Source organism: Muntiacus reevesi, chromosome X, assembly GCF_963930625.1.
Source record: "Muntiacus reevesi chromosome X, mMunRee1.1, whole genome shotgun sequence".
Taxonomy (NCBI): domain Eukaryota; kingdom Metazoa; phylum Chordata; class Mammalia; order Artiodactyla; family Cervidae; genus Muntiacus; species Muntiacus reevesi.
This window is the reverse complement of record NC_089271.1, coordinates 79,009,055-79,025,025: the sequence shown is the minus strand read 5'-3', so window position 1 is coordinate 79,025,025 and position 15,971 is coordinate 79,009,055. Positions and strand designations below refer to the sequence as shown.

The following is a 15,971-nucleotide window of genomic DNA, read 5'->3' as shown; positions in this document are numbered from 1 at the left end:
GATTACAATCAACTATAAAAATGGGCAACCTAGAAGAAATGGACAAATTCTTAGAAATATACAAACTTCCATGTCTTATCCTGGAAGAAATAGAAACTATAAAGAGAAAAATCACAAATACTGAAATTAAAACTGATTAAAAATCTTCCAATAAAGTCAAGGGCCAAATGGCTTCACAGGCATTTTCTTTCAAACATATAGAGAAAAGTTAAGACCTACCTTTCTCAAATTCTTAAAAAAAATAAAAAGAATAACACTCAAACTCATTCTATGATGATACCAAAAGAAAACATATCACAAAAAGAAAATTATACGCTGATATCTTATATGAAAATAGACACAAACACCATCAATAAAATACTAGCAAACTGAATCCAACAATACATTAACAAAATCATAAACCCTGATCAAGTGAGATTTAACCCAGGGATGCAAGGATTCTTCAATGTATACAAACCAGTCAATGTGATACGTTACACTAACAAATTGAAAAATAAAAGCAATATGACCAACACAATAAATGCAGAAAAGCTTTTGACAAAGGTCAACCACCATTTATGAAAAATACTCTTCTGAGAGTGGGCTTAGAGGAAACCTACCTCAACATGATAAAGGCCATATGTGAGAGACCTACAGCTAACATCATCCTTAATGGTGAAAAACTGAAAATATTTTTTGTAACATCAGTAATAAGAAGGGATGTCCACTCTCACCACTTTTATCCACCATAGTTTTGGAAGTCCTAGTCAAGGCTATCAGAGAAAAAGAATAAACAGAATAGCCCAAATTAGAAAAGAAGAAATAAAAGTCACCGTTTGCAAATGACATCATAAAATATATAGAAAATCCTAAAGATACTATCAGAAAACTACTTTAGCTCATCAATGAACTTGATAAACTTGCAGGATTCAAAGTTAATACACAGAGTTCTCTTTCATTTGTATGCACTGGCAATGAACGATCAGGAAGTGAAATCAAGGAAACAATCCCATTTACCACTCCAACAAAAAGAATAAAACACCTAAGAATAAACCTGCCCAAGGAGGCAAAATATCTATACTCAGAAGAGTATAAGATAGTAGTGAAAGTAATCAAATATGACACAAAGATATTGAGTGATACAACACATTCTTGTTTTGGAAGAAACAATATTTTCAAAATGACTATACTACCCAAAGTAAACTATAGATTCAATGCAATCCCTATCAAAATACCAGAGGCATTTTTAACAGAACAAAACTTTTGCATTTTCTATGGAAACACAAAAAAACCTTGAATAGTGAAACAATCTTCTGAAAGAAGAATGAAGAGGAATCGGACTTCCTGACTTCAGGTTAGAAAGCTACAATCAATGCTATAAAGCTATAGTCATCAAAACAGTATGATACTGGCAAAAAAAAAAAACAGGAATATAGCTCAAAAGAACAGGATTGAATGGTCAGATAAAAACCCATGCACCTATGGTCATCTCATTTATGATAAAACAGGAAAGAATATACAATGCAGATAAAACAGTCTCTTAAATAAGTGGTGCTAAGTAAACTATATGCTATCTGCTAAAGAATGATTTTTGAACAGTTCATAACACCATATACAAAAATAAACTCAAAATGGATAAAGACATAATAAGGTTGGGTATACTATAAAACTCTTGAAGGAGTATATAGGCAGAATACTCTTTGACATAAATCACAGCAGATTTTTCAAATCATAGTCCAGAGCAATGAAAATAAAAAACAAAAATAAGAAAATGGGACCTAATCACATTTAGGAGCTTTTGCACAGCAAATGAAACCATAAAGAAAATGAAAAGATAACCCTTCGAATGGGAGTTAATACTTACAAATGAAGCAACTGACAAGAGATTAATCTCTAAAATATACAAACAGTTCATGAAGATCAATATCGGGGGAAAAATCACAAAGTTGAAAGAAGACATAAATAGAAATTTATCCAAAGAAGACATAAAGATGGTGAACAAGCACATGAAAAATTGCTCCACATCACTAATTATTAGAGAAATACTAATCAAAGTTACAATGAGTTATCACTTAACACCAGTCAGAATGTCCATCATAAAAATATCTATTGATACAAACAACAAATGTGGAAAGGGTGTGGAAAAATGGGAATTTTCCTTCACTGTTGGTGGGAATGTAAATTTATACAACCACTTTAAAGGACAGTATGGAAGGTTCTCAAGAAGAAACAAAACAAAAACTAAACTAAAAATAAAGCTGCTATACAACATAGCACTCCCACTCTTAAGTGTTTACTGGAGAAAGCCATAATTCTAAAGGATGCTTGCACCCCAATATTCATTGTAGCACTATTTATAATAGCCAGGACATGGAAGCAGCCATATGATCCAGCAATTTCAAATCTGCGTACTTACCCAAAGAAAATGAAGACTCCATTTTGAAAATATATGTACCTCATTGTATGCATGATAAGCCCCTTATATTTTGTCTGACACTGTGACACTACAGAGTGTAGGCCCATCAGACTTCTCTGTCCATGGGATTCCCCAGGCAAGAATATTGGAATGGGTTACCATGCCATCCTTCAGGGGATCTTGCTGAGCCAAGGATTGAACCCATGTCTCTTACATCTGCTGCACTGGCAGGTGGGTTCTTAATTACTAGTGCTAGCTGGAAAGCCCACCTCATGGTTTATTCCAGCACTATTCACAATAGCCAATATATATTAAGCAGCCTAAGTGTCCATCAGTCATCAATGAATGGAAGAATATCTGTGTGTATGTGTGTGTGCAATATTACTTAGCATAAAGATAATATTTTGCCATTTTGACAATATGGATGCTCTTAAAGGGTATTATAGCTGAAATAAGTCAGAGAAAGACAAACACAATGTTATTTTATTTACATGTGGAATCTAAAAACACAAGTAAAACAGACTTATAAATACAGAAAACAAACTGATGTTTTCCAAAGGGGATAAAGAGATGGGATAAATAGGTAAAAGGATTAAGAGATACAAATATCTATTTTTAAAAAATTAGTCATGGGGATATAATATAAAACATATTGACTACAGCTTCAATAATATTGCAATAAATTTGAATGGTGATGGATGGTAACTAGAATTATTGTAATGATAATTTTGTAATATATAAAATATAAAATCACTATATTTATACAGCTGTTGCTAATAAAAATATCATAAGCTAATTATGCCTCCATTAAAAATTAGCTTGCAGTTTATAGAAACTTTAATAAAGTATATAATAAAATTATAAGACATTTTCAGATGAACTTAAAATTCATACAATATTATTATACAGCAAATTACAAAACACTATTGGTGAGTCATTAAAGGAAACCAAACTAATTGGAGAGATATATTTTAAATTATCATTATTAACAGAATATGGTGATGGTGAAGGTGTAGAATAATAAGCTAAAATAATAGGACTAACACTAAAAAAGATGTCCTTTTCATTGCAGGTGACTGGAACGCAAAAATAAGAAGTCAAAAGTTGCCTGAAGTAACAATCAAGTTTCGCCTTGGTGTACAAAATGAAGCAGGGCAAAGGCTATCAGAGTTTTGTCAAGGGAACACACTGGTCATGGCAAACACCCTTTTCCAGAAAAACAAGAGACTGACTCTACACATGGACATCACCAGATGGTCAATACCAAAATCAGACTGATTATATTATTTGCAGTCGAAGAAGGAGAAGCTCTACACAGTCAGAAAAACAAGACCTGGAGCTGACTGTGACTCAGAGCATCAGCTCCTTATGGCAAAATTCAGGTTTAAATTGAAGAAAGGAATGAAAACCAGTAGGCCAATCAGGTATGACCTAAATCAAATCTCTTATGATCATATAGTGAAAGTGATTAGATCAAGTGTTTAGACCTGGTAGACAAGGTGCCAGAAGAACTATGGACAGAGGTTTTGTAACACTGTACCAAAATCATCCCCAAGAAAAAGAATTGCAAGAAAGTAAAATGATTGTCTGAGGAGATTGAACAAATAGCTGAGAAAAGAAGAAAAGTGAAAGGCAATGGAGAAAGGGAAAGATATAAAAAACTGAATGCAGTACTCCAGAGAAAAGTAAGGAGTGATAAGAAGGCCTTCTTAAATGAACAATGTAAAGAAAGAGAGGAAATCAATAGAATGAGAAAGACTAGAAATTTCTTCAAGAAAATTTGTCTCTGATTCCTCCATCTTTTCTAAATATAGCTTCTACATCTGGGAGTTCTTGGTTCACATAATGTTGAAGTCTAGCTTGAAGGATTTTGAGCATTACCTTGCAAGCATATGAAATGAGTGCAACTGTATGTAGTATGAACATTCTTTGGCATTGCCCCTCTTTTGGATTGGAATGAAAGGTAACATTTTCAGTCCTGTGGCCATTGCTGAGTTTTTCAATTTTGCTGGCATATTGAGTTCAGCACTTTAATAGCAGCATTTTTTTTTTTTTATGGTTTAAGATAGCTCAGTTGGAATTCCATCCCCTCCACTAACTTTGTTCCTAGTAATGCATTCATTGGACCATAGAAAAATCAAGAGAAATTCAGGGGAAAAAATATACTTCTGTTTCATTGACTAAGCCAAAGCCTTTGACTCTGTGAATCACAAAAAACTGTGAAAAATTCTTAAAGAGATGGGAATACCAGACCACCTTACCTGCCTCCTGAGAAACCTGTATGCAGGTCAAGAAGCAACAGTTAGAACCGGACAAGGAACAACAGACTAGTTCAAAATTGGGAAAGGAGTACATCTAAGCTGTACACTGTCACCCTGCTTATTTAATTTAAAAGCAGTGTACATCATGCGGAATACTGGGTTGGATGAATCACAAGCTGGGATCAAGATTGCCAAGAGAAATATCAACAGAATTAGATATGTAAAACATACCATCCTAATGGAGAAAACAAAGAGGAACTAAAGAGCCTCTTGATGAAGGTGAAAGAGAAAAGTTAAAAAGCTGACTTAAAAATCAACATTCAAAAAATTATGGTCATGGCATCCAGTCCCATCACATCATGGTGAATAAATGTGGAAACAATGGAACCAGTGACAAACTTTATTTTCTTGGGCTCCAAAATCACTCTGAACCATAACTGCAGCCAGGAAATTGAAAGATACATTCTCTTTGGAAGAAAAACTATGACAAACCTGGACAGTGCATTAAAAAGCAGAGATGCCACCTTGCAGACAGAAGTTCACATAGTCAGAACTCTGTTTTTTTTTTTTTTTTTTCCAGTAGTCGTGCACAGATGTGGTAATTGGATCATAAAGAAGGCTGATCACCTAAGAATTGATGTTTTTGAACTGTGGTACTGGAGAAGAGTCTTGGGAATCTTTGGAATGCAAAGAGAACTAACCAGTCAATCCTAAAGGAAATCAGCTCTGAATATTTATTGGAAAGACAGATGCTGAAGTTGAAGCTCCAGTATTTTGACCACCTGATGTGAAGAGGTGACACACTGGAAAAGGCCCAGATGCTGGGAAAGATTGAGAGCAGAATGAGAAAGTGGTAACAGAGGATGAGGTAGTGGGTGGGATCACCAACTCAAAGGACATGAGTTTAAGCAAACTGTAAGAGACAGTGAAGGACATGAAAGCTGGGCATGCTACAGTCCATGTGGTTGCAAGCACTCAGACACTGTTTAGCAACTGAAAAACAAATCAAATTTACAGATGACAAGACACTCTTGCTTTTATATGAATACTTGGTATGATAATAGGGGTAATTAAAGTCAGTGAGTGAGAGGATATTCTTTATGAAAGTCAAATGCAGACACTCTGCTATCCTATCCGTAAGTATATAGAAGGGAGGAAAGTTGGCCCTTTCATCACCTCACACATTAAAATTAACATAGATTATAGACAGAAAAAAATTATGGTTCTTTTAGAGAGTAATGGAAATAATCTGTGGCTTCAGAATTGGAAAAGATTTGATAAATAAGATATGCACATAGAAACATTGCTCTTAAAGAAAAGGATAGATACATTTACATTAAAATTCAAACAGTTTAGTTTTCAATCATGTTAGTATGTTCAAAAACTACCTACAAATTAATTTAACAAAGAGCTAGTTTTCATAATGAAGAACTTTGGAAACTCAATAAGAAAATGATATAATCCAAAAGGAAAATGACAAAAAGTTTAAACAAGTTCTTTAAAAAGAGCAAATGTAAGTAGCCAATAATACAAGAAGATGAATAATCTCATTAGTAATAAGGATCAGGCTACTTTAATTTACACCCAGGCAACAGTGAATAGTTACTGTTTTAACAGAAACAATGACATTACTTGTGGTTGGCAGGAATGTGAATCTCTTCCATTGTTAATAGAAGATTAAATCATTAAAATAAATATGGAAGAGTGATCTTAATTAGGAATGCTGATATTTCTTATTAAATTGAAAGTCTGTCTAGCTTATTATTCAAAAATTTTCATACTAGCTACATAAAGAAGTATCTAATACATAATTTTGATATAGCCAATATTTTATAGCAGTATAAATGAATAGGTGATGCTGTTACACCCATTAATATGGATATTGTTGCAAACATGATTTTGAACAAAAGAAGCAATTCACAAAAGAATGCACAAAAAATGACTAAATTTTTACAAAGTTCAGAACCACAGAAAACTTAACAATATATATTTTTCAGATATAAATATGTGGGAGGTAAAATTCAAAAGCTAGAAAATGATTCCTAAAGATAGATATCTTATCTGAGGGGAGGAGGATATATTTCAGTGAGGAGCATGCAGGTTTCTGATGCCACAGTTTTTTTTTTTTTTATTATTATATTTATTAAACTGTAATAATGCCAAGATGAACATGATGGTAATTATGATAGTTTAAATAATAGATAAACAGATGTCTATTTTAAGTAGATATCTAAAAAAAGAATTAAATAGATGATAAGAAGGTACATGCCAGTTGATAGATACTTATTGAGTGCTTATCATGTATGGGACAGTTTAATAAAGATGTTTTTATTATTTAATCTCTATATAAAAGCATATGCTAAGTACTATATTTATCTCCATTTTAAAATAGTGAAATGCAGGAACAGGTATCTAATGGGATCTGAATTCCAATGAAGACTGTTCTAAAGTCTATATTGTGGACCTGAAAAAAAAATAGGCTGTCATATATTCCTACAACAAAGATGGATTTATTCTGGATCATCAGAAACGATCAGCATTTGGGATTTGCAGCCATGGTAAGCCCCATGCAACAAAGGGAGGAGAACATTTTTATAGAGAGGTGAAGGACTTGGAAAGGCTAAAGTAAACACACAGTCCATGGCTTTTTATTGATGGAGTTCTTGCCAGTAAAATGGAGGAATCTTTCTTCTTGTTGGTCTCTACTACCTGTTATCATTGCGGGACATGAAAACTCCTCATTCTAGACACAATTTGAAGTTTCTGTTTATTGATTTTTTTTAAATTAACTACTTTTTGATCAAGATCTTTCTTTAAAAGTATCACTAATAAAGAATTAAGTGTTTTTTTGTTTGTTTGTTTGTTTGTTTGTTTGGTTTCTGCACCATTTTTGTCCTTCAGTGTCAGAAAGGACCTTTCCTGGTTGTCTTGTCTCATGTCAGAGGGAAAGTGCAAGATTGGAAACCTGTAAAACCATAGTCAAATAACAAGGAGGGGTAAGTAGAAAAATTATTTGTCACTTTTGGTCTAAAGTCTGTGTGTTACCAAGATCATAGATGTTGGAGATCATCTGAAGCATTATGTCACCATTAGTGGTATGGCAACAAACTTCGAATAGGCCTGCTCTGGATATCTGAGAAGGTTGTTTCATCAGATATTGTTGGCTTCAATTCCAGAAAATCTTTACTCTCAGTTTACCAGATGGCGTGCAAGTAGTCAGGTTTTGATACCTTTTATAGGTGTGTCATGTGAATCTAAGAGTCCATTTTGGGGAGTTTAGTAGCACAAGATTTGGCTAACAGTGCTTGATGAGGGCCTCTCCAGCAAGAGACAAGGGTGTCCACTCTCACAACCAATATAAACATAGATTTGGAAGTTTTAGCCACAGCATTTCAAGAAAAAAAAATAACTAAATGGAATCCAGATTGGAAAATAAGAAGTAAAACTCTCTTTGTAGATGGCATGAAACTCTATATATACAAAACCCTAAAGATGCCACAAGAAAAATACTAGAGCTAATCAATGAATATAGTAAAGTTGCAGGATATAAAATCAACACACAGAAATCTCTTGCATTCCTATATAATAACAATGAGAAAACAGAAAAAGAAATTAATGAAAAATTCCATTCACCATTGCAACGAAAATAATAAAATAATTAGGAATATATCTCCCTAAGGTGGAATAAAAGCCTATATATAGAAAAGTATGAAATACTGGTGAAAGGAATCAAAAAGGATGCAAATAGATGGAGAAATATACCGTTTTCATGGCTTGGAAGAATCAATATAGTGAAAATGCATACACAACCCAAAGCAAACTATAAGTTCAAAACAATCCCTCTCAAGCTACCAACGGTATTTTTCACAGAACTAGAACAAGTAATTTCAAATTTGTATGGAACTACAAAAAACCTCGAATAGCCAAAGCAATTTTGTGAAAGAAGAATGGAACTAGAGGAACCAACCTGCCTGACTTCAGGCTATACCACAAAGTAACAGTCATCAAGACACTATGGTACTGACACAAAGACAGAACTATAGATCAATGGAACAAAATAGAAAGCCCAGAGATAAATCCATGCATATATGGAAACCTTCTCTTTGACAAAGGAGGCAAGAATATACAATGGAAAAAAGACAATCTCTTTAACAAGTGGTGTTGGGAAAACTGGTCAACTACATGTAAAAGAATGAAACTAGCACACATTCTAACCCCATACACAAGAATAAACTCAAAATGGATTAAAGATCTAAATGTAAGATGAGAAACAATAAAACTCCTAGAGGAAAACACAGGCAAAACACACTCTGACATAAATGACAGCAGGATCCTCTATGATCCACCTCCAAGAGTAATGGAAATAAAAGAAAAATTAAATGAATAGGACCTAATTAAACTTAAAAGATTTTGCAGAACAAAAGATACTATAGGCAAGGTGAAAAGACAACCTTCAGAATGGGAGAAAATAATAGCAAAGGAAGCAATGGACAACGAATTAATCTCAAAAATATACAAGCAGTGGCTGCAGCTCAATTCAAGAAAAATAAACGACCAATTCAAAAACGGGTCAAAGAAATAAACAGACATTTCTCCAAAGAAGACATACAGATGACTAACAAACACCTATAAAGATGCTCAACATCACTCATTATCAGAGAAATGCAAATCAAATCCACGATGAAGGACCATCTCACGTTGGTCAGAATGGCTCCAATCAAAAGATTCCAAAGAATAAAGGCTGGAGAGGAACAGTTTGGAGATTCCTCAAAAGTTCAAAATCAACATCCCTACGACCCAAGAATCCCACTCTTATGTGTACACACCGAGGAAACCAGAATTGAAAGAGACATGTGTACCCCAGTATTCATCATAGCACAGTTTGTAATAGCCAGGACATGGAAGCAACCTAGATATCCATGGGCAGACAAATGGACAAGCAAGACCTGGTACATATGCACAGTGTAATATTACTCAGCTATTGAAAAGAATGCATTTGCCTCAGTTCTAATAAGGTGGATGAAGCTGGAGCCTATTGTAGAGTGAAGGAAGTCAGAAAGAAAAACAATAGTGTATATTAATGCATATAAATGGACTTTATAAAGATGGTATCAATGTCCCTATATGTGAGACAGCAAAAGAGACACAGATGTAAAAATAGAATGTTGGAACCTGTGAGAGAAGGCTAGAGTGGGACGATTTGAGCAAATAGCTTTGAAACATATATATTAATATATGTGAAACAGATCGCCAGTCCAGGATTGATAATTGAGGCAAGGTGCTCAGGGCTGGTGCGGAGGGATGATCCTGAGGGATGAGATGGGGAGGGAGGTGGGAGGGGGTTTCAGGATGGGGAACACATGTACACCCATGGCTGACTCATGTCAATGTATGGCAAAATCACTACAATATTGTAAAGTAATTAGCCTCCTAAAAAATAATTCAATTGAAATAAGATAACTTAAAAAAAAAAATAAAGAGCAGCAAACCCAGGGGGTCTTTCACTCTTATAGATTTTAAATCACATTCAGTGACTGATGTTGAATCATCAGTGGGGTCTCCCAGGCGTTTCAGTGCCAGAAAGATTGAATTAGGCACCTGCAGTCCAGATCACAGATAACATATTTTTGAGTTAAAATTTGAACTCAACACTTTGGATGCTGTTTGTGAAACTCTGTTTTGGTTCATTCTAAAAAGTTTTCTGAAGACAAATAGCATTCTCATCATCAGAGCCTCTGCCTCATATATCTCCATGTTTAAGTTCTCCTTGGAATTTTTAAAACACTTCAAAATGAAAGTTAACACCAAATTAAATATTTCATACTCTTTCTTTTAAACCATGATAAACTTGGAGAAGTTGAATGAACAAAAGACTGTATTGGGGAAGAATGTTTTATGACTGTAGTTATTTAGAAATCCTAGGATATGGTGATAATTACAAGACCAATTTTCACTCAGTCTTATATTAGTACTTACGTGAAAATTTTCTGTACAGACTTCCAGGTCTGTCCAATGGATAGAATTCATGGCACACTAGAATGGTGCAGATTCAACCCCTGGTCACGGGACTATGCCTTTCAGCCTACATAGTGCCCCCCATGTCAAAAATATATATATATTCTGTGTACAGGGTGATCCCGTTTGTAACATGCACCAGGATTGGGCCACCACCACTGCCTTTATCTAGGAATACAATGCTCCCAAAAATTTCTTAGCAAATAGGTGGCCTAAACAATATATGGTTAGTTCCCTCCAAACATTGTTTGAGTCCCTGGAAGTGCTAGTTGTGGGTTTTAGTTGTATCAGCACTTTGTGCCTTCTGAGCCCCTTTAGCTGACAGCATAGGTGAGTGATGCAACAAACCCCATTATGAGGTAGGGGGCCAGGAGGTGATTTCTGTCTGCCTTTCTCAGGGGGAGTTTCACATTCACAACCCCCATGTGAAAACCCCTTCCCATCTGGGCCTGGCAATCTAGCCCCTAATGTCTTTCCACACCCCAGACAAAGGCAGGAACACCACACCACTATTCCTTGCCCTTGAAATCAAGTGTTAAGCAGGGTTATCCATCTTCAGTGCAGACTCCTGACCCACTCCACACCTCTACTCTCTGGCTAACTGGGGACCTGAGGGTCTGTTCCCCAACCTCTTGGGACCACATATCCCTCCCGTCTCCAGTGCCCACCTCTTCTCTTCTTTCCCTCCCTTCCATCAGAAAATTCACACACACACAAATATCATCTTTTCACCATTTGATGTTTCTTTTATTTGCAGCCATCGGCTTACTATGTTAGTGTGAGAGTCTTTTCTTGGTTGGCCATTGCTATCAAAAGAGACTTCTGGAGACACTATTCTAAACTGTCTGACTTTTGCTATTCACTTACTGGCTGCCCAGGTTGCACTTCTCCAGAGTCTCTTATTTGGGGGCGGCTGAGTTTATTTTCTCCTTTGATTCTGCCTCCTTCCTTGACTCTGCCTCATCTTTTGGTACCTTCTTCGGCTTCGATTCAATTTCTTTCGTCCACAGCGAGAGAAGAAATAGTTTGCTTTTCTTGTTTTCTTCACCTTCCTCGACTGAGTGGCATACGATCGGATTTTCTTTCTCAAGGCTCCTTGTAGAGGTCTTCTGACCCTCATGGTCATATTTCGTGCCTGGAAGACAAGACAAGGGTATTAGTTTTGAGGAAAGGACATAAAAACTGAGTTGGAAGGGAGATTTCATGAAAAAGGGATGTGGGCTAATGAGGGCTTTTGTGCCAGGCATGGGCAGGGTAGAGGTCTTGGGCAGCAAAGTCAATGGAGAACATGGGAAGCTTAGTTGGAGTCATCTTACCTTCATACTGCCTCTGCACCTCCTTTGACAAAGGGTCTTCTTTTTCCCATTCTTCCTTGAAGCAAACCGCGTCGCAACTCTTCTTGACTGCCGTGGCTTCCTGGTTGACTTAGTCATGATGGTGCCAAGAAGTGGCCTAACCCAGAGTCTCTGCCTCTGATCTCCCTATTTATACCCTTTGAGGACAATGAGGAACCACACCCTTCAATCTGATTGGTCCGTTAGGCACTGCGCCAGCCAATAGTAGCTTGGGGGGCTTAGACATCACAAAGCACCACTGTGCCCACCACAATGGGCTAGTGGATGCTGAGGGAGGCCGTGATATAACTTTCCCACTGCTGACATGTGTGTGTGGCTGATTCTGGGGGGTGGTGATTCAGGGGAATGGTGCTTCTCATCATGACTTTCAAACTTCCTTTCCGTTCCCTTTATCCTTTGACTTATATGTGCCACTTCAACACTCCTGCCTCTTTCATCCCTCTATGAACATCTGCCGAACCCTTTCTGTCCCACTTCATCCCTTCAGAGTCCTCTAAGCACTTCATCTCTAAATCACCTTCTGCCTGTTGGGAGTTCCTGAGGGGCTTAAGGAACTTAAGAGCAAGCACTTAAAGGGGACAAAGGTAATTAAGAACAGGTTGGATGTTTTATCTATTGTGATGAACTTTCTACAGCATGTAGTCCCCAGGCTATTCCTTGGGCCCTCCAGCTCATCCACTGGCCCAAGTCTGCATGAGCTGCAGGGTCTCCAGAAGAAGGCCTGAATCTGCCTCCAATCTCAGTCTCCTCCTGATTGCCACCACACCACCCTTGACTTAATCACTTCTCCAATGGTCCCTCACTGACAGTAACCTGTGGGCATTGCCCACCGCAGTGTTGCCCAATAGCTAAGCAGGACAGCTAATAATCACTCATTTACAACTGTTTGCTTGTGGATGGGGCTCTCTGAGGCACCAAGCAATGGTTGAGCAACACCTGTTGCCTAGGAGACATCTTTTTCGATAGGCAAAATCCACATGTTGCAAGGTATGAGGCTTAAGAACTTTTGTCTCTTAAGGGTACCTTATGTAAAGGCCACTCTACAAAAACATGGTTATTTTTATTTTAGCAATTCTTTAATAATTTATTTATTTGACTGCACTGGGTCTTTGTTACTGTGTGCAGGTTTTCTCAGGGTTCAGTCAGCGGAGGCTACTCTTTGTTGCAGTGCACAATCTTTTCATTGTGGTGTATTCTCTTGTTGCAGAGCATGGGCTCTCGGGTGTGCAGGTTTCATTAGTAGCAGCTCATGGACTCAGTAGTTACAGTGCATGGACTTAGCTGCCCAAGGCATTGTGGAATCTTCCCAGACCAGGGATAGAACCTATGTCCCCCACATTGGCAGGCAGATTCCCAACCACTGGACCACCAGGAAAGTCCAAAGCATGTATATTTTTAATAGAAAAGACTAGGCTTTTTCAATATTGAAGTACCTCTCCATCTATCACTTGTAGGCAAAAAATAAAAATAAAAATGCAGGAGTCAAGTGCATTGTGTACTCTGTGCCTATCTCAAACAGTGAGAATTTATGAGTTCCAAAAGAGGTGGATGTGATATGTAGAAAGACCAATGGCAATGCTTCTGGCTAAAGTACACAATTTGTCAGTTTTGTCTCAATAATGCTGATAGTGCACTGGACTAAACCAGAGGATGAAGGGTGGTAACTGCAGTGAAATATTGCATAATCAGCCAAACTCAGACTTATTGGTCAAAAAGTGACTTCCTCAGTATTTATGAAATTCTAGGGAAGCTCTCCAGGTAGGGATAATATTTTTGCAAAAGGACTTTAACTACAAAATAGGCAAAGGAAGGTTTCAGCCCATTGTGAAAATATATAGACAATGACAAAAACATATTTATACCCATACATTAGATGGAGTAAATTGTATGAAATCCATTTGTCAGATCTCAAATGGGTTATTAGGCAGTTTAAAATGTCCAGGGCCATTACAAACAGGCTTCAGTGGGTTGCATTTTGGACAAGTGGGACAAGTGAGGTAGATAATTCTTGTAGCCTTGTTAATGTTTCCCCACTAATGGTAATTTATTAAGATCATCATTATGTCAGTAGACAGACAAATGTACAGTGACATGGAATGGGGATTTTTTAGTAGGTAGGATTAGGCTTTTATTTGATCTAAAGGAGAGCTTTCTCTTTTATCAAATCAATATATTTTTAAATTTTTTTTAACTTTTTCTTTTCTTTTTCTGAGACCAATTATGGGGCTTCCATTTTTCCTACATTATTACTTGGGAAAATATACTTTTGGACTATGAAAATGACTTGGCTGCTGTTGGCCTTTAAAGGTGGCACTCCTTACAGAATTATCATTAAGGTGATTTTCCTTAAGTTCCAAGGGAATCAAGATTAGAAAGTCTGGACATTTTAATAATAGCTAAAAAGGCAGGCAAAATATTGCATTCAATAATACCTAAACCTTTGTTGTTTTCAGTGACTCAATCGTGTCCCACTCTTTGTGACCCCGTGGACTGCAGGACGACAGGCCTCTTAAAGTCTGTCACTGTTTCCATTGTTTAGCCATCTATGGGACCAGATACCATGATCTTAATTTTATGAATGTTGAATTTTAAGCCACTTTTACACTTTCCTCTTTCACCTTCATTAAGAGGCTATTTAGTTCCTCTTAGTTTTCTGCCATAGAGTTGTGTCATATGCATATCCGAGGTTATTGATATTTCTCCTGGCAATCTTGATTCCAGCTTGTGGTTCATCCAGCACAGCATTTCTCATGATGTCCTCTGCATAAACGTTAAATAAGCAGGGTGACACTACACAGCCTTGACATATGCTTTTCCGATTTGGAATCACTATGTTGTGCCATGCCCAGCTCTAACTGTTGCCTCTTGACCTGGATACAGGTTTCTCAGGAGGCAGGTAAGATGGTCTGGTATTCGTATCTCTTTCAGAATTTTCCACAGTTTATTGTGATCCACACAGTCAAAGGCTTTGGCACAGTCAATAAAGCAGAAATAAATGTTTTTCTGGAACTCTTGATTTTCCCATGATCTGACATATGTTGGCAATTTGATCTCTGTTTCCTCTGACTTTTCTACATTCAGCTTGTACATCTAAAAGTTCTCCGTTCAGGTACTGTTGAAGCCTAGCTTGGAAAATTTTGAGCATTACTTTGCTAGCATGTAAGATGAGTGCAATTGTGTGGTAGTTTGAACATTCTTTGGCATTGCCCTTCTTTGGGATTACAATGTAAACAGACCGTTTCCAGTCCTTTGGCTACTGCTGAGGTTTCCAAATTTGCTGGCATACTGAGTAAAGCCCTTTCACAGCATCATTTTTTAGGATTTGAAATAGCTCAACTGGAATTCCATCACTTCCACTAGCTTTGTTTTTAGTGATGCTTCCTAAGGCCCACTTGACTTCACATTCCAGGATGTCTGGCTCTAGGTGAGTGATCACACCAACGTGGTTATCTCGGTCATTATGATATTTTTTGTATAGTTCTTCTGTGTATTCTTGCAACATTTTCTTAATATCTTTTGCTTCTGTTATGTACATACTATTTCTGTCCTTTATTTTCCCCATCTTTGCATGAAAATTTCCCTTGGTATCTCTAATATTCTTGAGGAAATCTCTACTCTTTCCCACTCTGTTGTTTTCCTCTATTTCTTGGCACTGTTCCTAAACATAGGGGCCATTTTAATTTTATTTCCACCAGAAATAAGGAAGTCATATTTCCTCCACAACATTTCAAAATAATGATTTACTCCAAAAGTATATATGCTGCTGCTGCTGCTAAGTCATTTCAGTCGTGTCCAACTCTGTGCGACTCCATAGATGGCAGCCCATCAGGCTCCCCCGTCCCTGGGATTCTCCAGGCAAGAATACTGGAGTGGGTTGCCATTTCCTTCTCCAATGCATAAAAGTGAAAAATAAAAGTGAAGTCGCTCAGTCGTGTCTGACTCTTA

The 15,971-nt window shown here is 36.9% G+C and overlaps 1 protein-coding gene across 1 annotated transcript; it reads right to left on the bottom strand.

Annotated features, from left to right (window-relative positions):
• Positions 1-11,590: 11,590 nt before the first annotated feature.
• LOC136153350 (spermatid nuclear transition protein 3-like) lies at positions 11,591-12,104 on the bottom strand. Its single transcript, XM_065915072.1, has 2 exons — positions 11,988-12,104; positions 11,591-11,806 (listed from the first exon to the last, which is right to left on the bottom strand). Exons 1-2 carry the CDS (start codon positions 12,102-12,104, stop codon positions 11,591-11,593), a joined length of 333 nt encoding a protein of 110 aa, XP_065771144.1.
• Positions 12,105-15,971: the final 3,867 nt, after the last annotated feature.